The sequence below is a fragment of the Cetorhinus maximus genome, chromosome 24, assembly GCF_964194155.1.
Source record: "Cetorhinus maximus chromosome 24, sCetMax3.hap1.1, whole genome shotgun sequence".
In the NCBI taxonomy this organism is placed as follows: Eukaryota; Metazoa; Chordata; class Chondrichthyes; order Lamniformes; family Cetorhinidae; genus Cetorhinus; species Cetorhinus maximus.
This window is the reverse complement of record NC_135902.1, coordinates 1218099-1240030: the sequence shown is the minus strand read 5'-3', so window position 1 is coordinate 1240030 and position 21932 is coordinate 1218099. Positions and strand designations below refer to the sequence as shown.

At 48.9% G+C, this 21932-nt stretch overlaps 1 protein-coding gene across 10 annotated transcripts in view; it reads left to right on the top strand.

The window, feature by feature from the left end:
• The window catches only part of LOC144699597 (epsin-3-like), an 81444-nt gene extending 60040 nt beyond the window's left edge, over positions 1-21404 (top strand). For 7 of the 10 annotated variants that reach the window (XM_078570644.1, XM_078570650.1, XM_078570648.1 and 4 more), the window contains exons 4-10: positions 3043-3117; positions 8411-8524; positions 11435-11594; positions 12601-12801; positions 17111-17218; positions 18734-18967; positions 20869-21404. In XM_078570644.1, coding sequence (XP_078426770.1) covers positions 3043-3117; positions 8411-8524; positions 11435-11594; positions 12601-12801; positions 17111-17218; positions 18734-18967; positions 20869-21227 — 1251 coding nt within the window. In that variant the 3' untranslated portion in view covers positions 21228-21404. The remainder of the gene's footprint in view (positions 1-3042; positions 3118-8410; positions 8525-11434; positions 11595-12600; positions 12802-17110; positions 17219-18733; positions 18968-20868) is intronic. The other 3 variants (XM_078570647.1, XM_078570654.1, XM_078570646.1) reach the window with 2 other exon arrangements.
• Positions 21405-21932: the final 528 nt, after the last annotated feature.

Below are 21932 nucleotides of genomic sequence, written 5' to 3'. Positions count from 1 at the left end.
GGTCTGGCTGTAGACTGACTGACATGTTTGGAAATGAATTAGTTAGAAATATTAAATCTCTGATCAAGAATTGAAGGTTATAGTGTGTGGCCTAGGGCAGCAGCAAAACTCTCCTGTGTTAGATACAGAGTAAAGCTCCCTCTACACTGTCCCCATCAAACACTCCCAGGACAGGTACAGCACGGGGTTAGATACAGAGTAAAGCTCCCTCTACACTGTCCCCATCAAACATTCCCAGGACAGGTACAGCACGGGGTTAGATACAGAGTAAAGCTCCCTCTACACTGTCCCCATCAAACACTCCCAGGACAGGTACAGCACGGGGTTAGATACAGAGTAAAGCTCCCTCTACACTGTCCCCATCAAACACTCCCAGGACAGGTACAGCACGGGGTTAGATACAGAGTAAAGCTCCCTCTACACTGTCCCCATCAAACACTCCCAGGACAGGTACAGCACGGGGTTAGATACAGATTAAAGCTCCCTTAACACTGTCCCCATCAAACACTCCCAGGACAGGTACAGCACGGGGTTAGATACAGAATAAAGCTCCCTCTACACTGTCCCCATCAAACATTCCCAGGACAGGTACAGCACGGGGTTAGATACAGAGTAAAGCTCCCTCTACACTGTCCCCATCAAACATTCCCAGGACAGGTACAGCACGGGGTTAGATACAGAGTAAAGCTCCCTCTACACTGTCCCCATCAAACACTCCCTGGACAGGTACAGCACGGGGTTAGATACAGAGTTAAGCTCCCTCTACACTGTCCCCATCAAACACTCCCAGGACAGGTACAGCACGGGGTTAGATACAGAGTAAAGCTCCCTCTACACTGTCCCCATCAAACACTCCCTGGACAGGTACAGCACGGGGTTAGATACAGAGTAAAGCTCCCTCTACACTGTCCTCATCAAACACTCCCAGGACAGGTACAGCACGGGGTTAGATACAGAGTAAAGCTCCCTCTACACTGTCCCCATCAAACACTCCCAGGACAGGTACAGCACGGGGTTAGATACAGAGTAAAGCTCCCTCTACACTGTCCCCATCAAACACTCCCAGGACAGGTACAGCACGGGGTTAGATACAGAGTAAAGCTCCCTCTACACTGTCCCCATCAAACACTCCCAGGACAGGTACAGCACGGGGTTAGATACAGAGTAAAGCTCCCTCTACACTGGCCCCATCAAACACTCCCAGGACAGGTACAGCATGGGGTTAGATACAGAGTAAAGCTCCCTCTACACTGTCCCCATCAAACACTCCCAGGACAGGTACAGGTGAGTGGAACTGTGACTCCCTTTCATTCTTGTGGACACTGCTGGATTCTTTACCTTCTGCCTGTTTGAATGCACTATACTGCTTCGGCCCTCACACACACAGCCTACTGCTGACCATTGCTCTGTTTGTAAATTCTGATGTGTAACTGTGTGATGAAGGCCTACAGTTCCTGGGTTCACTGTCCAGTCTGGGTGTCTCAGGGTGTCCTGGAGATGGGGACAAATCGGCCAGGGCTCCAGCTACTGTCACTGCCCACTGAGTCCGGCTGGCAATGTCGGCGTGTGGACACACACAAACAAGTTCATGGCTCTCAGCTCTGAGGCTATCATGGCCAAATAGCTTGCGCCACTCACCGTGGAGACTCACGTGAAGAGTGGTCTCCTGGGTGAGGAGTCCAGGAGTATCTCACAGTCCCTGTGACAAGAGGTGGGGAGAGTGGGCATTGGGGTGAGTGTGGGCATTGGGGTGAGAGTGGGCATTGGGGTGAGTGGGCATTGGGGTGAGTGTGGGCATTGGGGTGAGAGTGGGCATTGGGGTGAGTGGTCATTGGGGTGATAGTGGGCATTGGGGTGAGTGTGGGCATTGGGGTGAGTGTGGGCATTGGGGTGAGAATGGGCATTGGGGTGAGTGTGGGCATTGGGGTGAGTGTGGGCATTGGGGTGAGTGTGGGCATTGGGTGTGAGTGGGCATTGTGATGAGAGTGGGCATTGGGGTGAGTGTGGGCATTGGGGTGCATGTGGGCATTGGGGTGAGAGTGGGCATTGGGGTGAGTGTGGGCATTGGGGTGAAAGTGGGCATTGGGGTGAGTGTGGGCATTGGGGTGAGAGTGGACATTGGGGTGAGTGTGGGCATTGGGGTGAGAGTGGGCATTGGGGTGAGTGGTCATTGGGGTGATAGTGGGCATTGGGGTGAGTGTGGGCATTGGGGTGAGAGTGGGCATTGGGGTGAGAATGGGCATTGGGGTGAGTGTGGGCATTGGGGTGAGAGTGGGCATTGGGGTGAGTGTGGGCATTGGGGTGAGTGTGGGCATTGGGGTGTGTGTGGGCATTGGGGTGAGTGTGGGCATTGGGGTGTGTGGGCATTGGGGTGAGTGTGGGCATTGGGGTGAGAGTGGGCATTGGGGTGAGAGTGGGCATTGGGGTGAGTGTGGGCATTGGGGTGAGTGTGGGCATTGGGGTGAGAGTGGGCATTGGGGTGAGTGTGGGCATTGGGGTGAGAGTGGGCATTGGGGTGAGTGTGGGCATTGGGGTGAGAGTGGGCATTGGGGTGAGTGTGGGCATTGGGGTGAGTGTGGGCATTGGGGTGAGTGTGGGCATTGGGGTGAGTGTGGAAAGACTAATTTCACCTGGTCTGATTTTCATTCTGAGGCGTCTCAGATTTTGCTTTACTCTGGAGCTAACCTCCTGAACACAACTGTGAGCAACTCCTCAGGGCATCAAAACAAGTTGTGTTTCTGAAGTATTTTCTGAACACTTGTTTATTAAAACTTTTGGGCAGGGGATAATTGTATTTGAAGAGAAGAATCACCCAATCAGGTAACAGAGTCTACTCATTTTCCCATTGATGGGGGGGCGGGGGGCGTTGACATTTCAGGCGGCCAATTGCAGGCGTGTGTGGCAGGGCAATTGGAGGTAGACGGTCATGTGACATCAAAGCAGCATTGACTCAGGGTCTGAGAGGGTTCCAGTGATGTTAGCCTGTGTTTCAGTGTTGAGTCCATGATGTACTTGCTAATCCCGGCTTTTAATACCTTGTAGCAGCCAAGCACAGAGTCCGATGAAGAAATCCAGCTGCAGATTGCATTGAGTTTGAGTAAAGAGGAGAATGAGAAGGTAGTTTCTGCTCATTGAGCAAACTCACTAATGCTGTCACCGTATCGCCTCGTTGTGTGTCTGTGCTTTCAGCCTGTCTGCTGCAGCTACTTGTTCATTAACAGTGGTGCACCTCCTGCTCACTTTCCTGGGGATAAAGGGGATTGAAGAATCTTCATGTTGCATCCTTGGCTGACTCATAGCTTAACCATCTGTTGACATGTCTGGCTACTGGCAGGCAGTGAGAGACCAGGGGAACTTCAGGCCAACATCTGTAGCACTGTCTCTCTGACCTGGTTCAATGAGGAATGAGCATCAACTTGGACCCAGACAGATTTGCCTTTGTTAAACTAGACCTGGGCACAGTGACAGACACGTTCCCATCCAGGTGGCTGACATCGACACTTTAATAGAAAGGTTGTTCTTGGTGCAGGCTCATGAACCTTGATCCCAGTGATTACTTCATTGTCACTCTTCACTGGGACAGAGTTGCACATCAATAATTAATATGTAGGAGTGTCTGGAATCTGTCAGGCTAATTTTTAAACATGTGTCACCAAAGCATTTTTAATGACTGGAAACGGGGCAGTGGTGATGAGAGTCAGATTAATGGGTATCAGCAAGTTCTCCCTACCAAACCTGCTGTGCTCCCACATTATCCCACTCTTTCATGAAGTATATTCCCAAGCAGGAAGTGGACCCTGTTTACATTTGCAAATCGGTCTGAGAGGGCAGAGGAGGGATCACTGTCAACTCTCCTGCCCAACCACAGCTGGAGCCAACCCCTGCTGCTGGATTCTGGGCCAACCGTTGGGCGAGATCATTGGGCTTTCCCCATGAGCAGACATGTGACAGATGAAATTTAATGCAGGCACATGGTTATATTTTGAGAGGAAGAATGAGAATGACCATACTTACTAAACGGACTCATTTTGAATGGGAAGCAGGAAACCAGTGCAGGGGGGTGAGGGCGGCAATGGGGAGGGGGTGCCTGTGCACGAATTTTTAAAGGTGGCAGGACAAGTTCAGAAGGCTGTTTAAAAACAAACGGGACTCTTGGTTTTATAAATAGAGGCTTGGAGTACAAGAGTAAGGGAGTTATAGTGAACCTTTATAAAACACTGGTTACCTCACAACTGGAGCATTCCTTTCCTCTCTGATATTCTCCCACTCCCGTCACTAATATACTTTCTTAACTGCCTTATCAATAGAACATAAATCAGCAAGTTAGAACATCCTTGTAATGAGGGTAATGCAGTAACTGCGGGGATTTTAATCTTCATGTGAACTGACAAAACAGTTGGAGGGCAAGGTCCTGCAATGGATTCAGGAGAGTTTTTGAGAACAATTATGTCAAGGCTATTTTGGTTCTAATATTGTGTATGGAGACTGTGTTAGTTATAAATCTTATAATCTAAGATCCCCTGGGGAAGAGTGATATGTTAGAATTTCATAACAAAAACTGAATTACCTGGAAAAACTCAGCAGGTCTGGCAGCATCGGCGGAGAAGAAAAGAGTTGACGTTTCGAGTCCTCATGACCCCTCAGCAGAACTGAGTATAGTTAGGAGAGGGGTGAAATATTGAGAATTTCATATTGAGTTTGAGAATACTATGGTTAGCAGCAAATTTGAAATTAGAGTTTTAAATTTAAGCAAAGCCAATTATGTAGGTTTGAAGGTGAATTGGCTAAGATTGAGAAATTAGATTAATTTATGATGATAGCTAAGAAATGGCAAAGATTTCAAGAAATAGTTCATTATTCTCAACAAATATACATCCCCTTGCGAAACAAAACTTCTGTGGTAAAAGGGGCCCAGCTGTAGAGAACGAGAGAATTTCAGCATTAGAATAAAGGAAGAATCTTACCCAATTTTGCTTAAAAAAACGGTTCAGAAGCCTGAGGATTGGCAGGATTTTAGAAATCAGCAAAAGTGACCAAGCATTTGATGAAGAGAAAGAAAATAGAACGTAGGTTAAACTAGCAAGATATATAAAAACAGGTTTTAAAAGCTTCTGCAAGTATGTGAAAAGAAATAGTAGCGCAAGCAAATATTCTGTATATGTATTAATGATAGAGAACACACCGGAATTAACAAGGAACTAGAGGCCTAATGAGTGCGAGGTACTCAAAGTAGTTATATTATGTAAAGAGTCAGTACTAGAGAAACTAATGGGACTGAGAACCTACAAATCCCCAGGGCCTGATGGTCTACATCCTAGGGTTTTAAAAGAGGTGGCTGCGGAAATAGTCAATGCACTGGTTTCAATCTGCCAAAATTCACTACATTCTGGAGCAATTCTCAAGGGTTGGAAGTTACCAAATGTAACATTGCTATCCAAGAAAGAATGGAGAGAGAAAACATGGAACTACAGATCAGTTAACCTGATAACAGGAGGGAAAATGCTAGAATCTAGTTTTAAGGAAGTGCTAACAAGACACCTCAGAAAACACAATTTGCTTAGAGTCACTGTGGCTTTTATGAAAAGGAAATCATGTTCAACAATTCTAATAGAGTTTTTGAGGATGTAGCCAGCGGGGTAGATAAAGGGGGACCAGTAGATTCAACGTATTTGGATTTCCAGAAGACATTCGAGAGATTGTTATACATGATTAGGGCGCATGCGATTGAGTATAATATATATATTACAATGGATTGAGGATTGTTTAACAGTCAGAAAACAGCAGGAATAAACAGGTTGTATCTACAGCAGCGGCACAAGGACTTGGGCCTCAACTATTTACAATCTGTATTAATGACTTAGCTTAGATGGAGGGACTGAGTGCAATATATCCAAGTTTGTTGATGATACAAAGTTAAGCAGGAAAATAAGCAGTGGGGAGGACATAATGCAAAGGGATATAGACCAGTTAGGGGATTAGTTAGGAAGGTGGTAGATGGAGTATAATGTGGGGAAATGTGAAATTACCCACTTTGGTAGGAAGAACAGAAAGACTGAATATTTTTTATAAGGTGAGAGTCTAGTAACTGTTGGGATTCAGAATGATTTGTGTTCCTTGTACACACAAATCAAAACAAGCAGGTACAGCAAACAGTTAGGAAAACAAAGGATATTTTAGGCTATATTACAATGGAGTTGGAATATAAGATTAGGTAGGGCTTTGGTGAGATAACCCCTGAAGTAATGTGTAGAATTTTGTGATGTTACCTAAGGAAGATCATCCTTGTCTTAGAAGGGGTGAAACAAAGGTTCACTAGACTGATTCCTAAGGTTGTTGCATGAGGAGAGATTGAGCAGAATGCACTTATATTCTGTTGAGTTTAGAAGGATGGAACTAATTATATTGAAACGTGGAACATTGTTAGAGGGCTTGACAGGGTAGATGCTGAGAAGCTGGAGAATCTAGAACATGGGCACAGTATCTAGATAAGGGGTCGGTCATTTAGGACTGAGATGGGGAGAAATTTCTTCACCAGACGTTTTGAATCTTTGAAATTCTCCACCCAGCGGGTTGTCCATGTTCAGTCAGTGAGTATATTCAAGATTGACAGATTTTTGGGCACTAAGAGAATCGAGAGATTTTGGGAATAGTGCAGAAAAGTGGCATCAGTTGTGCTGAGGCTAGCCTCCATGCCAGGAGTTATGGGCCTTCAGGTGATGAATGTCCCAATACAGATGATCAGACTTGAGAGGCCTTATGGCTAACTCCTGTTCCTATTTCCTATTTTATCAAAATACCCCAACACTTTTGAGGATGTGTGAATATGTACCCCCAGGCTCCTTTACTCATGCTCCCCCTCCCACTCCACTCAAGATAGTATCATTTAGATCATACTGCCTCTCTGAATTGTGTCGCCCAAAGTGCGTCACATCTCCACATTAAACTGTACCTGCCATGTGTTTGTCCATTTCACCAGTCTATGCCCTCCTGAAGTCTGCCTCTGTTTTCCTCACTATTTACTACATTAGCAAATTTTGTATAATCCTCAATTTGGAAGCTGTATTCCCTGCACCCAACTTAATGCCATTCATATGTAACAAGAAAAGCAATGATTCAAATACTCAGTATCCTTCCCTCCACTCAGACAACCACTGATCATCATTACTCTCTACCTCCTATGTCTTAGCCAATTTCATACCCAAATTATCATTGTTCCATTAATCCCAAATCAATTCTACTCTATTCTATTTCCCAAATAAATCCGTTATGTGACAGTTTACCAAATGCCTTTTGAAAATCCATGTACACAACATCCACTGCACTACCTTCATCAACCCTCTCTGTTACTTCAACTCAGTCAAGTTATTCAGGCATGAATTGCCTTTAACAAATTTGTGCTGCCTATCCCTTATTAGCCCATTCTTCTCCAAATGAGAATTCATTTTGTCTTTGACGGTGATCTCTGTAGTTTTCTCAGTATTCACATTAAGCTGACTGAGCTGTAGTTACCAGGTTTATCCCTGTTTCCTTTTTTGAGTCTGGTGGAACGTTTGAGGCTCTGGTGTCACTCCCATGTCCAAGGAGGACTGAAAGGTTGAGGTCAGAGCTTCTGCTATTTCCAACTAAGCTGCCCTCAGCAGCCCAGGATGCAGCCTGTCTGGCAACTTGTTAATTTGTGCGATGCCAACCTAATTGCCACCTACTTTCTATTTATTTTTATTCTAAACAATATCCCTGCTTCCTCCTGGGTAACTAAGGAGTCTGTTCATTTTCCAATTGGCTGGGTAAGACACTGCACCTGCAAGATGGGCCAATGAAGCAAGTGGGAGTGGGGTGGTTTGAGGCAGGAGGTCATGATCAAACCTTTAGGAGTACATCAACCTGAGAGCAGAATGGGAGACATTGCTGGGCCAGATATTTCGGTGCCAGTCACTCGGTGATGGCGGAGTTGGTGTCAGGTCATTTGGTGGCGGGCGGCTCGGTGCCGGGTACATCTCTTCACTTGCCTCTCTTGTCTAAGCCCGTTAAGACCAGAAGAACGCTAGACAACCCTCGCGAGTTCTGGGGTAACTGACTGAACTTTGTAGCTGTTGATCACTCAAAATTCTCACCTCTGTAAGGAGCAGTGTCACCGGGTGGTCTCACTGAAGGTTATTATGTAAAAGGCTAGAGCTGGTCGCACAGCCATTTTGAGTGAGTGTAGCAAAGGCTTTGTAGGAAGACTGGACCATGTGACAAGACCACCTTGTAGCCTATTCTGTGACAACGTTAATAAAGCTGCTTGATCCATGTCTGTTTACGATAGAATCTGTTGAGAAACTGGGGATATTTCTCTAGTTCCTCGTTTGACATGTTCTGCTTTTCTCAAGTACAACTTAACCCGGAGAAGCTCGTTTCTCTTACTTTGTAGCAACTAAGAGCGAGGTCTTCCCTTGACGATGATGATGAGGAAGCGGATGAAAATCTTCAGAGAGCCTTGGAACAAAGTCGCAAAGAGACTGAAATAGCCAACGGGAGAAATGAGGTACATCCAACTCTCCCTGTGCCAAATAAGGGCCAGCCTCTGGAAACAATGTCACTGTCAACCATGGCTAAATTAGCAGAACATTCACCACAAAGCCAGAAGGTTCAAATCCCACCGCAGAAACTAGAGCTTGTGAACCAGGCTGACACTCCAATGTGACTGAGAGAACGCCTCACTGCCGAAGGGTCAGTACTGAGGCAGTGTTGCACTGTCAGAGCGTCAGTACTGAGGGAGTGCCGCACTGTCAGAGGGTCAGTACTGAGGGAGTGTTGCACTGTCGGAGGGTCAGTACTGAGGGAGTGCTGCACTGTTGGAGGGTCAGTACTGAGAGAGTGCTGCATTGTTGGAGGGTCAGTACTGAGAGAGTGCCGCACTGTCAGAGGGTCAGTACTGAGGGAGTGCTGCACTGTTGGAGGGTCAGTACTGAGAGAGTGCTGCACTGTCAGAGGGTCAGTACTGAGAGAGTGCTGCACTGTCAGAGGGTCAGTACTGAGGGAGTGCTGCACTGTTGGAGGGTCAGTGCTGAGAGAGTGCTGCACTGTCAGAGGGTCAGTACTGAGGGAGTGCTGCACTGTTGGAGGTCAGTACTGAGGGAGTATTGCACTGTCAGAGCATCAGTACTGAGGGAGTGTTGCACTGTCAGAGGGTCAGTACTGAGGGAGTGCTGCACTGTTGGAGTGTCAGTACTGAGGGAGCGCTGCACTGTCGGAGGGTCAATACTGAGGGAGTGCTGCACTGTTGGAGGGTCAGTACTGAGGGAGCGCTGCACCATCAGAGGGTCAGTGCTGTGGGAGCACTGCACTGTTAGAAGGTGAGTGCTGAGGGAGGGCTGCAATTTCGGAGGGTCAGTGCTAAGGGAACACTGCACTGTCAGAGGGTCAGTGCTGAGGGAGTGCTGCACTGTCATATGGTCAGTACTGAGGGAGTGCTGCACTGTTGGAGGGTCAGTGCTGAGAGAGTGCTGCACTGTCAGAGGGTCAGTACTGAGGGAGTGCTGCACTGTTGGAGGTCAGTACTGAGGGAGTGTTGCACTGTCAGAGCATCAGTACTGAGGGAGTGTTGCACTGTCAGAGGGTCAGTACTGAGGGAGTGCTGCACTGTTGGAGTGTCAGTACTGAGGGAGCGCTGCACTGTCAGAGGGTCAGTACTGAGGGAGTGCTGCACTGTTGGAGGGTCAGTACTGAGGGAGCGCTGCACCATCGGAGGGTCAGTGCTGTGGGAGCACTGCACTGTTAGAAGGTGAGTGCTGAGGGAGGTCTGCAATTTCGGAGGGTCAGTGCTAAGGGAACACTGCACTGTCAGAGGGTCAGTGCTGAGGGAGTGCTGCACTGTCATATGGTCAGTACTGAGGGAGTACTGCACTGTTAGAAGGTGAGTGCTGAGGGAGGGCTGCACTATCATATGGTCAGTACTGAGGGAGTACAGCACTGTTAGAGGGTCAGTACTGAGGGAGTGCTGCACTGTCAGAGGGTTAGTGCTGAGGGAGTGCTGCACTGTCAGAGGGTCAGTACTGAGGGAGTGCTGCACTGTCAGAGGGTCAGTGCTGAGGGAGTGCTGCACTGTCAGAGGGTCAGTACTGAGGGAGCGCTGCACTGTCGGAGGGTCAGTACTGAGGGAGTGCTGTACTGTCAGAAGGTCAGGACTGAGGGAGTGCTGCACTGTCAGAGGGTCAGGACTGAGGGAGTGCTGCACTGTCAGAGGGTTAGTGCTGAGGGAGTGCTGCACTGTCAGAGGGTCAGTACTGAGGGAGTGCTGCACTGTCAGAGGGTTAGTGCTGAGGGAGTGCTGCACTGTCAGAGGGTTAGTGCTGAGGGAGTGCTGCACTGTCAGAGGGTCAGTGCTGAGGGAGTGCTGCACTGTCAGAGGGTCAGTACTGAGGGAGCGCTGCACTGTCGGAGGGTCAGTACTGAGGGAGTGCTGTACTGTCAGAAGGTCAGGACTGAGGGAGTGCTGCACTGTCAGAGGGTCAGGACTGAGGGAGTGCTGCACTGTCAGAGGGTTAGTGCTGAGGGAGTGCTGCACTGTCAGAGGGTCAGTACTGAGGGAGTGCTGCACTGTCAGAGGGTTAGTGCTGAGGGAGTGCTGCACTGTCAGAGGTGCCATCTTTAAATGAGATGTTAAACCTCGACCCTGTCTACCCTCTCGGGTGCATGTGAAAGATCCCACTGGATTATTTTAAGGAAGAGCAGGTGAGTTCACCCTAGTGTCCTGCCAATATTTATCCTTCAATCAACACCACACAACCAAATTATCTGGTAATTAATTTCATTAATGCTTGTGATTCAGTACATTTCTCAACATACTGCAAAACCAGTGGCTGTGAAGGACGTTGGGCTGTTCTGAGAATGTGGAAATTGCTGTATAGATGTGAGTTTGTTCTGTCAGGCAGTGTCGATGGTATTCCAATAATCACAGGTGCAGGAACAGAGAATCTGTATCTTACTCTCTAACTGTTACTAACCCCCACCCTTTCCTTTCTCTTCATGTTGAGATTGTGCCTTTAACTGGGCTGCACTTCCTGAGGACCAGACACCCTGCAGTACATCACACTGTGTGTATCTGCAATGACACCGCGTGTTGGCAGGCAATTCTACACGTGAAGCATCACAGTCCTGAGGTGCTACAATTTGACCCCAATGTCCCTAGACTAGAGATTCAACCAGGGTTCCTGCACCAATTGCTGCTCAGTGCACAGGTATCGAAGCAGATGAGAGCCTTGGCAGTCAAGTAGCCCATGAGCATGCACACCCAGCTGAGGTATGGACTGCTTGCATTAACCATATGGAAACTGGATCCCAATCAGGAATCACCCCTTCCAGGAGGGGGAAGGGAGACATTGGGAAGAAGGAATATTTGGAATTTGTTAATGTTGCTCAGGTCACTAACAGCTGTGTTTTATTCTTTGTCTAGTCCTCGCTGCAGGAACTGGCTGATATCTTCGGGGGCTTGGTGACAGCAACAGAAACCAGAGCTGATCCATGGGACACCAACACCCAAAGTCATCCCTGGAGGAGCAGTAACATGGCCACTACTCCTTCCGCAGCCTGTCCTGAGCTCTGGAATACCCTCGGTAAAGCTCTCCAATCATAAGCTTAAAGTCGCCTCAGCACTAGGACATCCTGAGGGTGGGAAATTTGAATCTTTTCTTTCCCAGGTTCCTGTGACATCCAGAAAGCTGAAGGTACAACCCCCTCCCCCTCAGGCTGATGGATCTAAAGGGATAAAAACAGAAAATGCGGGAAAAACTCAGCAGGTCCGGCAGCCTCTGTGGAGAGAGAAACAGAGTTAACTGGGCTCTGAAGAAAAGTTGTATTGGACTCAACGTTAACTCTGTTTCTCTCTCCACAGATGCTGCCGGACCTGCTGAGTTTTCCAGCATTTTCTGTTTTGATTTTAGATTTCCAGCATCTGCAGCATTTTGCTTTTGTTTTAGTGAATTTAAAGAGTTGGTCAGTCTGTCTCCTTCAGGCTCCTGAACAGAGGGTGACTGGGCTCTGAGCTGCATTTGACAGGACAGTGAGCACCAACACACCTCCCCCTCCTGATGGAGGGATCACCAGCCCTTCGGCCCAGTTGGGTGAATGGGTGAATGTCGCTGCTGTACGTTAATTTTACTCAGAGAATTTACAATCTGCAACTACTGTCCACTCAGGGTATTATGAGAAATCTGCTGGTTTTTAACTGGACACTGTTACTGCAGCTCGGATCAGGGCTGCAGACTGAAAACAGACTCAGTTTGTGACAAGTTCAACGATAACCCAGCCCTGCCTCTGACTCATTGGCTGGCACAGGCATGTCAATGATCAGCCCGTTTTCAGGTTTAGTGGGGGAGGGTATTGCAGAGTCTCGGTAAAACCAGCAGCACTGCATCTAGCTGACCCTCAAAATCTGTGCATTTGGACTGCCCTGGAGCTGAGAATGAGTGATCAGTCTGTTAGGAAGAGGAGGAGTGGGTTCCCATTCAATACTTCACTGAGCAGGAGGGTAACTTCAACAGGTAGGAATCCTGTCCAAACTGCACTATTAGCTGTGGCTCTTTAACAGAACGATGACAGATTTTGTGTGATTTCCTTCAGGTACAAAAGCGTCTGTCCCGTGTACTGCAACTTCTTGGCCATCTTTAGACACCAAAGCTGCTGCCTCTCCACAGGTGTGGGACACAGACCCCTGGGCCCAGACGTCTGACCCAGCAGCTACCACCCAGTCCAGTGTAGATCCATGGGCAACAGTGTCAGCCGCCAGCATCTCGGGCAGTCTACCATGTGCCAGTGTGCCAGGTAAATGGGAAGCAACTTCCATACCACCGACTCCCTGTCAACCAACAGGCAAAACTCCCCAAGCTCATTCTCTCTCTAACAGCCTGCAGCCAATAGCATTGTAACAAAAATGAGATATTTCAGGCTCTGATGCCTCAGCCCTTGTAGCTTTCTGTCTCAGTACATCAAGGGTTAACCGCCAGGCAATCGCTCAGGAGGTGAGGTTAAGAGATCTCAGGGAACATGCGGATTGGACAGGATGGTCCTCGGCAATTTCACACTAATGGGGTGGGCAGTTGTGGAAGATTAAATGGAGACCCCCTCACTCTGCATACCTCACCCATTATCCCACCAATTCTGGCATCAGTCTCCTCACTGAGAGTAACTGGCACCACACCTAAGGCAGGCTATATTAGTCATAGAGGGAGTGCAGTGCAGAATGATATCAGGGCTAAAAGGGTTAACATTTGAGGACAGGCCATATAGACTTAGCTTGAACTCCCTTGAGTTTAGAAAGTTGAGGGGTGATCGAATTAAGGTTAGATAGAGAGATAAAGGGTTAGCTAGAGAGAATCCATCTCCTCTGGTTGGAGAGAGACCTGAACAAGGAGGCATAATCTTAATTTTAGAACCGCACCTTTCCAGAGGGAAATCTGGAAGGACATTTTCACATGAAGGGTAGCAGGTGAAATTCTGCCCCCCACAACCTTCCCCCAAATCGGCTTGAATGCTGGGGGCTATTAGGGCTTTCTAGAATAAAGTGGATAGATTTTTGTTATGTAGGGTATCAAGGGAGATGCAGCAAAGGTGGATAAATGGAGTTAAGATTCATAAAGGTCATGATCCAACAGTGAGTTAGAACAGGTTTGATGGGCTGAATGGTGTCCTCCTGTTGCTATGTTACTTTTATTCATTCATGGGATTAGGTGTCGCTGGCCGGGCCAGCATTTATTGCCCACCCCTAATTGCCCTTGAGAAGGTGGTGGTGAGCTGCCTTCTTGAACCACTGCAGTCCATGGGGTGTAGGTACACCCACAGTGCTGTTAGGGAGGGAGTTCCAGGATTTTGACCCAGCGACAGTGAAGGAACGGCAACATATTTCCAGGTCAGGATGGTGAGTGACTTGGAGGGGAACTTCCAGGTGGTGGTGTTCCCATCTATCTGCTGCCCTTGTCCTTCTAGGTGGTAGTGGTCGTGGGTTTGGAAGGTGCTATCTAAGGAGCCTTGATGAATTCCTGCAGTGCATCTTGTAGATGGTACACACTGCTGCTAATGTGCATCGGTGGTGGAGGGAGTGAATGTTTGTGGATGGGGTGCCAATCAAGCGGGCTGCTTTGTCCTGGATGGTATCAAGCTTCTTGAGTGTTGTTGGAGCTGCACTCAACCAGGCAAGTGGAGAGTATTCCATCGCACTCCTGACTTGTGCCTTATAGATGGTGGGCAGGCTTTGGGGAGTCAGGAGGTGAGTTACTCACCGCAGAATTCCCAGCCTCTGATCTGCTCTTGTAGCCACAGTATTTATATGGCTAGTCCAGTTCAGTTTCTGGTCAATGGTAATTCCCCAGAATGTTGATACTGGGGGATTCAGCGTTAGTAATGCCATTGAACATCAAGGGACGATGGTTAGATTCATCCTTGTTGGAGATGGTCATTGCCTGGCACTTGTGTGACGCGAATGTTACTTGCCACTTGTCAGCCCAAGCCTGAATATTGTCTAGATCTGGCTGCAGGATTCCTAGCTTCTGACCTGCTCTTGTAGCCACAGTATTTATATGGCTAGTCCAGCTCAGTTTCTGGTCAATGGTAACCCCCAGGATGTTGATAGTGGGGGATTCAGTGATGGTAATGTCATTAGATGTCAAGCTGTGATGGTTAGACTCTCTCTTGTTGGGGATGGTCACTGTGTGGCACTTGTGTGGCATGAATGTTACTTGCCACTTGTCAGCCCAAGCCTGGATATTGTCCAGGTCTTGCTGCATTTGGACATGGACTGCTTCAGGATCTGAGGAGTTGTGAATTGTGCATTGGTTCAGCCCAGGAGAGGAACCAGATCTTTCTGTTTAAATATAAACATGTGACTGTTATTTAGAATCAGTTCCTTTTTGAGTTTGAGGTATGTATTCACATTTTCTTTATCCTGACCAGATATTGAAAACTATTTCTCAGCTTGTGCCTTCTAACTGGCTTCTTCATCTGGAGCCAATAGTGAGATGGCAGAGATAGGGAGGGGCCCTGAAGGCATTTGAAACAAGGATGAAAATTGTAAAATTGAGTCCTTGCTGGACCGGAGCCAACGTAAGTTAGCATCAGGGGTGCTGGTGAACAGGACTTGATGTGACTTTAGCTATGAACAGCAGGGATTTGAATACGATAAGGTTTTATGGAGGGTGGAAGATAGGCCAGCGAGGAGGGCACTGTAAGAGTCGAGTTTGGAGATAACAAACTCGACATTACTAGAGGTAACACTTTGGACCTAAAAAGAGCAAAAAAAAAACTAGAAACAGTGGAGGACCAAAGAGACTTGGGGATGGAGGTACAAAGATCATCAAAATGTGAACAGATACCGAAAATATTCAAGAGGGCTAATGGAATCTTGGCCTTTATATCTCAAGGGCTAGAATACAAGGGAGTGGAATTGATGACTCACCTATACAAAGCCCTGGTTGGACCTTGCCTGGGAGAACCATGAGCAGTTCTGGACACCACACCTTAGTAAACTAGCCTAGGAGGGAGTGGAGCTATGATTTGCCAGAGTGATACCTGCACTGCAAAGGTTAAATTACAAGGAGATCTCATACAAACTAGAATTGTATTCCAGGGAATTTAGACGGTTAAAGGGTGATTTAATCAAAGCTTTCAAGATATTAAAAAGAACAGATTTAGAGAAACTATTCCTGATGGACTGAGAGCCATAGTCTAAAAATTAGAGCCAATATTTTCAGGAGTAAATTTAGGAAAATATCTTCATGAGAAAGTTGGAGAAGTTTGGAACTCTCTTCAGGAAATGGCATTGATGCTAGATCAATTATTAATTTTTAATTTTTTATGAAGGGAAACAGGGCAGAATGCAGCTTTATGGAGTTAGTCACAGATTGGTATGAATTGGGGGCTCAGACTCGAGGGGTTAAATGGCCAATTCCTGGTCCTATATTCCTAAGGCCTGGATGAGGGCTTCAGCAGCAGATGAGCTGTGGCAGGCCGGAGCTGGGTGATGTTATGGAGGTGAATTGGACATTGTGAAGAATTAAAGGATTAACAGTTGAACATCTGCAAAACAAGAATTTTCCAACATCAACACCATGGTTTTAAACTGTGAAAAAATGACACCTGTGTCACGACACTCGAGGAGAGCTGACAGTCTGACTCAGATCCGGGGGCTGGGGGCAGGGGGCGGGGCGGGGGGGGGTCAGGGCTGGGGGCAGGGGCGGGGCGGGGTGGGGGGGTCAGGGTGGGGGATGGGTTGGGGGGGTCAGGGTGGGTGTTGGGGTGGGGGGGTCAGGGTGGGGGTTGGGGTGGGGGGGATGGGTTGGGGGGGTCAGGGGATGGGGTGGGGGGTCAGGGTGGGGGTTGGGGTGGGGGGGGTCAGGGTGGGGGTTGGGGTGGGGGGGTCAGGGCTGGGGATGGGTTGGGGGGGTCAGGGCGGGGGATGGGGTGGGGGGGGGGTCAGGGTGGGGGGGATCAGGGTGGGGGATGGGGTGGGGGGGGGTCAGGGCGGGGGATGGGGTGGGGGGGGGTCAGGGTGGGGGGGGTCAGGGTGGGGGATGGGGTGGGGGGGTGTCAGGGTGGGGTGGGGGGTCAGGGTGGGGGATGGGGTGGGGGATGGGTTGGGGGGGTCAGGGTGGGGGATGGGGTGGGGGGGTCAGGGTGGGTGTTGGGGTGGGGGGGTCAGGGTGGGGGTTGGGGTGGGGGGGATGGGTTGGGGGGGTCAGGGGATGGGGTGGGGGGTCAGGGTGGGGGTTGGGGTGGGGGGTGTCAGGGTGGGGGTTGGGGTGGGGGGGTCAGGGCGGGGGATGGGGTGGGGGGTCAGGGTGGGGGGGGGTCAGGGTGGGGGATGGGGTGGGGGATGGGTTGGGGGGGGTCAGGGTGGGGGATGGGGTGGGGGGGGTCAGGGTGGGGGATGGGGTGGGGGGGGGTCAGGGTGGGGTGGCGGTTCAGGGTGGGGGATGGGGTGGGGGATGGGTTGGGGGGGGTCAGGGTGGGGGATGGGGTGGGGGGGGTCAGGGTGGGGGGGTGCGTGTCAGGGTGGGGGATGGGTTGGGGGGGTGTCAGGGTGGGGGCTGGGAATCCATCTGTTTATTCTGTTTCTGTGATGTTTTTCTCCGTCTCTCAGACAGCTCCACCTTTGACCCCTTTACAAGTCCAGGGGATTCTGCGCCGGATCAGTTTACAGAGAGTGTCTGGGCCCAGCCACCACCAACTGTGTCCGATAGTCCAGCGGGTAAGGTTCAGGCTCTCTCAGCAATGGCCTCTCTATAGGGCTGGATCTGTAATGGCCACTTGTTCACTCCCCTGCCCCCAACTCGCCCCCAATCCCTCCCACTCCCCCCACACCCCTCCATTTCTCCCCACTCACCCCCAATCCCTCCCACTGAGACAGGACTCTGACTCCTGGATGGTTGATTGGAGTGGAGTGATCCATATTCCTCTGAATCACACTCTGACACAAGTTTGGGCTGGAGGGAGGTGAAATCAGCCCTACCGCTGAATGTCCTGCAGTTCCTCCTCATGCACCCTGCCTCAACTCACAACAACTTGGAGTTTGCCTGCGGCTCCTCCGAAACTGGTCTTCCACATGAGGAGTAGCTGCTTCCACCCCAGTGTCACTGAGCTACAGGTGTGTCCCTTGACAGGAGTGACAGTTCAGAGGAGGACTGAGAAGCAGCAGAGAGAAGGAGGAATTTAAATTTTGCTAAAACATCTGAAGGTATCTTCAACAACAACAACTTGTACTTATATAGCACCTTTCATATACTAAAACATAGCAACATGCCTCACAGGAGCAATTATCAAACAAAATTTGACACTGAGCCACATAAGGAGATGTTAGGTCAGGTGACCAGAAGCCTGGTCAAAGAGTTTTTAAGGAGCTTCCTGAGGGAAGAATTGAGGAAGAGAGACGGAGAGGTTTAGGGGGGCAATTCCAGAGCTTCGGGCTCAGGCTACTGAAGGCACAGCCACCAATCGTGGAGTGATTAAAATCAGGGACGATCAAGAGCCCAGAGTTGGAGTGCAGATATCTTGGAGGTTTGTAATGCTGGTGAAGACGGGGGTGTGGTGGCGAGGCCTTGGAAGGATTTGAAAACAAGGATGAGAATTTTAAATACAAGGTGTCGCTTAGCTGTGAGCCAAAGAGATAATAAAACATCTTTGCATCCCAGTCCTTCCCCTAGAAAAGTGCAGCTGATGTTGGAATACCAACCAACAGGCAAACGAGAAGGAAGATGTTGAAATTCTCTGGAATCTGAAGCTCTTGGCACGTCATAACATTCAAGGCTATGGGCCAAGTGCTGGTAAATGGGATTAGGTAGGTAGGTCAGGTGTTTCTCACGTGTCGGTGCAGACTCGATAGGCTGAACGGCCTCTTCTGCACTGTGTGATTCTGTGATAAAGGAAAGTGTCAGTCACCACCTAACAAGTAAAGAGGGGTCAGCCTCTGCCTCAGAACTGGACAGCGACAGATAACAAATCCATTTTTAGGACTCTGTGAATCCAGGCAATTGAAGCAGTCTTCAGTCTTCCCAAAGATTGACTGAGCAGTTAGCTGGCAGAGAGACAAGGTAGGAAGCTTAGTGATTCCCCTAAAGAGGCACAGCTCGTTGTTACCATATCCTTTTATGTTTGTAGCATTGTGGGAGGCACAGCCTATTGGATTGAGAGCAGAAAGGTACTGAGGGGCCAGGACTCGAGGATAAAGATGAGCCAGGAAAATTAATCTCTAATTCTAATCCTGCAGGAAAGATGGACCTGTTTGGTGAAATGGTTTCAAACACAAAGCAAAATGGCAGCAGTAGTCCAGATGTCCTTGAAATGATCGAAGTAGGGAATTCCCTAAAGGACTCCTCAAATGGGCCTCACCGGACCCCAGAACTATTCCTGGATCCTAATGCTGCATCCCTGGTGAATCTGGACTCGTTGCTCTCTGCACCTTCTCACAATCTTAAGAGCAAGAATCCTTTCCATACATCAGGTAACAGTCTGACGGAGAAATGTATGTCTTCTGGTAAAACACATTCAGGGCAAAAATTTGTAGTACCAAGCATGGCTGAGAGTGACGGACTGAGATAAACCTGGAGTGACTGAGAGTAATTGACCTAGATAAACTGAGAATAATCAACTAAGATAAAGCAAGAGCGACTGACTAAGATTGACTGACCAAGATAAACTGTGACCAACTGGGGTAAACTAAGAGTGACAGATTGAAATTATTCGACCAAAATATACTTAGAATGACCAACTTGAGAGTGACCGACTGAGATGAACAGAGAGTGACCAACTGAGTGTGATCAATAATTAACTCCTTTAGAAACAAACTGGACCAACATAGATGGGGAATAAAATTAGCGATGAGAAGGGTCAATACAAACTGAGACAGTAAAATAATGCCTAGGACTGGGTGGATCATGTGGGGGTAATGGGGTTGGGGAGGGGTGGAGAGGGGTGCAATTTAGTGCTCAGCTGAACAGGGCTGTGAAAGGAGGTTAAATGGATGGATGATTGCGAATGACGGGTCAAATGTCTTTCAGTTATTGCCCACTGTCCCCAAGATGATGATGTTTGTGTCGGGATTTTGATGATGTCACAGCAGAGGGGAAATCGCTGCCATTATGATTTATTGTGAATGCTGCCACTCCCATTGTTCACTCCTTTCAAGTCTGGGAACCAAAGCAAACCCACTCCACCCAGATGGAGTGAATCTCCTCCTTGTCTCTAAGAGGCCCATTTGAGTTTTACTCTGTATCTAACCCCGTGCTGTACCTATCCTGGGAGTGTTTGATGGGGACGGTGTAGAGGGAGCTTTACTCTGTATCTAACCCCGTGCTGTACCTATCCTGGGAGTGTTTGATGGGGACGGTGTAGAGGGAGCTTTACTCTGTATCTAACCCCGTGCTGTACCTGTCCTGGGAGTGTTTGATGGGGACAGTGTAGAGGGAGCTTTACTCTGTATCTAACCCCGTGCTGTACCTGTCCTGGGAGTGTTTGATGGGGACGGTGTAGAGGGAGCTTTACTCTGTATCTAACCCCGTGCTGTACCTGTCCTGGGAGTGTTTGATGGGGACGGTGTAGAGGGAGCTTTACTCTGTATCTAACCCTGTGCTGTACCTGTCCTGGGAGTGTTTGATGGGGACGGTGTAGAGGGAGCTTTACTCTGTATCTAACCCCGTGCTGTACCTGTCCTGGGAGTGTTTGACGGGGACAGTGTAGAGGGAGCTTTACTCTCTATCTAACCTCGTGCTGTACCTGTCCTGGGAGTGTTTGATGGGGACAGTGTAGAGGGAGCTTTACTCTGTACCTAACCCCATGCTGTACCTGTCCTGGGAGTGTTTGATGGGGACAGTGTAGGGGGAGCTTTACTCTGTACCTAACCCCGTGCTGTACCTGTCCTGGGAGTGTTTGATGGGGACAGTGTAGAGGGAGCTTTACTCTGTATCTAACCTCGTGCTGTACTTGTCCTGGGAGTGTTTGATGGGGGATAGCGTAGAGGGAGCTTTACTCTTTATCTAAACCTGTGCTGTACCTGTCCTGGGAGTGTTTGATGGGGACAGTGTAGAGGGAGCTTTACTCTGTATCTAACCCCGTGCTGTACCTGTCCAGGGAGTGTTTGATGGGGACAGTGTAGAGGGAGCTTTACTCTGTATCTAACCCCGTGCTGTACTTGTCCTGGGAGTGTTTGATGGGGACAGTGTAGAGGGAGTTTTACTCTGTATCTAACCCCGTGCTGTACCTGCCCTGGGAGTGTTTGATGGGAGATTATAATCCAGCCTGATGACAATTACCTCACTAGCACATGCTGCATTGTGACGAGATGTTGGGTGTGAAGGGAGTTGGACTCAGTTTGCTGTCAAATTATGAACTTTCTTCTCTTTGCAGGAGGTCTCGGTTCAGTCTCAGCATCTAACCCTTTCCAAGTCACCGGGCAGAATAAACTGACCTTGAAGCAGATTCAGAACAGTGCTGGTTTTGCCCAACCTACCATTATGGGCAGTGGCACTGTAGGAATGGGCAGGGCATCAATGCCCTTCATGACTCCTCTACCCAGTGCCACAGGCTGCATGTCCACCACCATGGCTCACCCTTCAACATTCAATGGTTTACCCCAAGGGGCAGGCATGATGCCAGCCACAAGAATGGCAGTGGACAATAGTCATTGCTTTGGCCAACCGCTGCTACCAGTTTCTACAGCTGCTGGAATGCCTCAGCCAACCACAAGCCTGAACCCCTTTCTCTGAGGTCAGTGACCTTTAATTAGCCTATAGGAGCTGTGTTTATAGCGGGGTGTATATCCTACCTGGTCATTAGGAACACTATCCCATGCTGCTTCAGTGGGATTAACTGGAGTGACTTTGCAAATATATATTGGGGCTGTTTAATTCTTCAAAAATAAACATTTAATTTTATATCACTGACTAATGTGTCATGTGTTCCATTTTCTACAATTTAACACAAATATTGTCTGGATGTTCGGTCAGCTGTCTTAGCCTTGAATTGGCATCTCAGCAGTGATTGGGTAAGGCACCTCGGCAGTGATTGGGTAAGGCACCTCAGCAGTGATTGGGTAAGGTACCTCAGCAGTGATTGGGTAAGGTACCTCGGCAGTGATTGGGTAAGGCACCTCAGCAGTGATTGGGTAAGGTACCTCGGCAGTGATTGGGTAAGGCACCTCGGCAGTGATTGGGTAAGGCACCTCGGCAGTGATTGGGTAAGGCACCTCGGCAGTGATTGGGTAAGGCACCTCGGCAGTGATTGGGTAAGGCACCTCGGCAGTGATTGGGTAAGGCACCTCGGCAGTGATTGGGTAAGGCACCTCGGCAGTGATTGGGTAAGGCACCTCGGCAGTGATTGGGTAAGGCATTGTCACTCAGCCTTCTCCAAAGCTCCTGTTGTAAACAAGAATCTGTCCATGACATTAGCCGTGAGCTCAGTGCCTTGGGGGT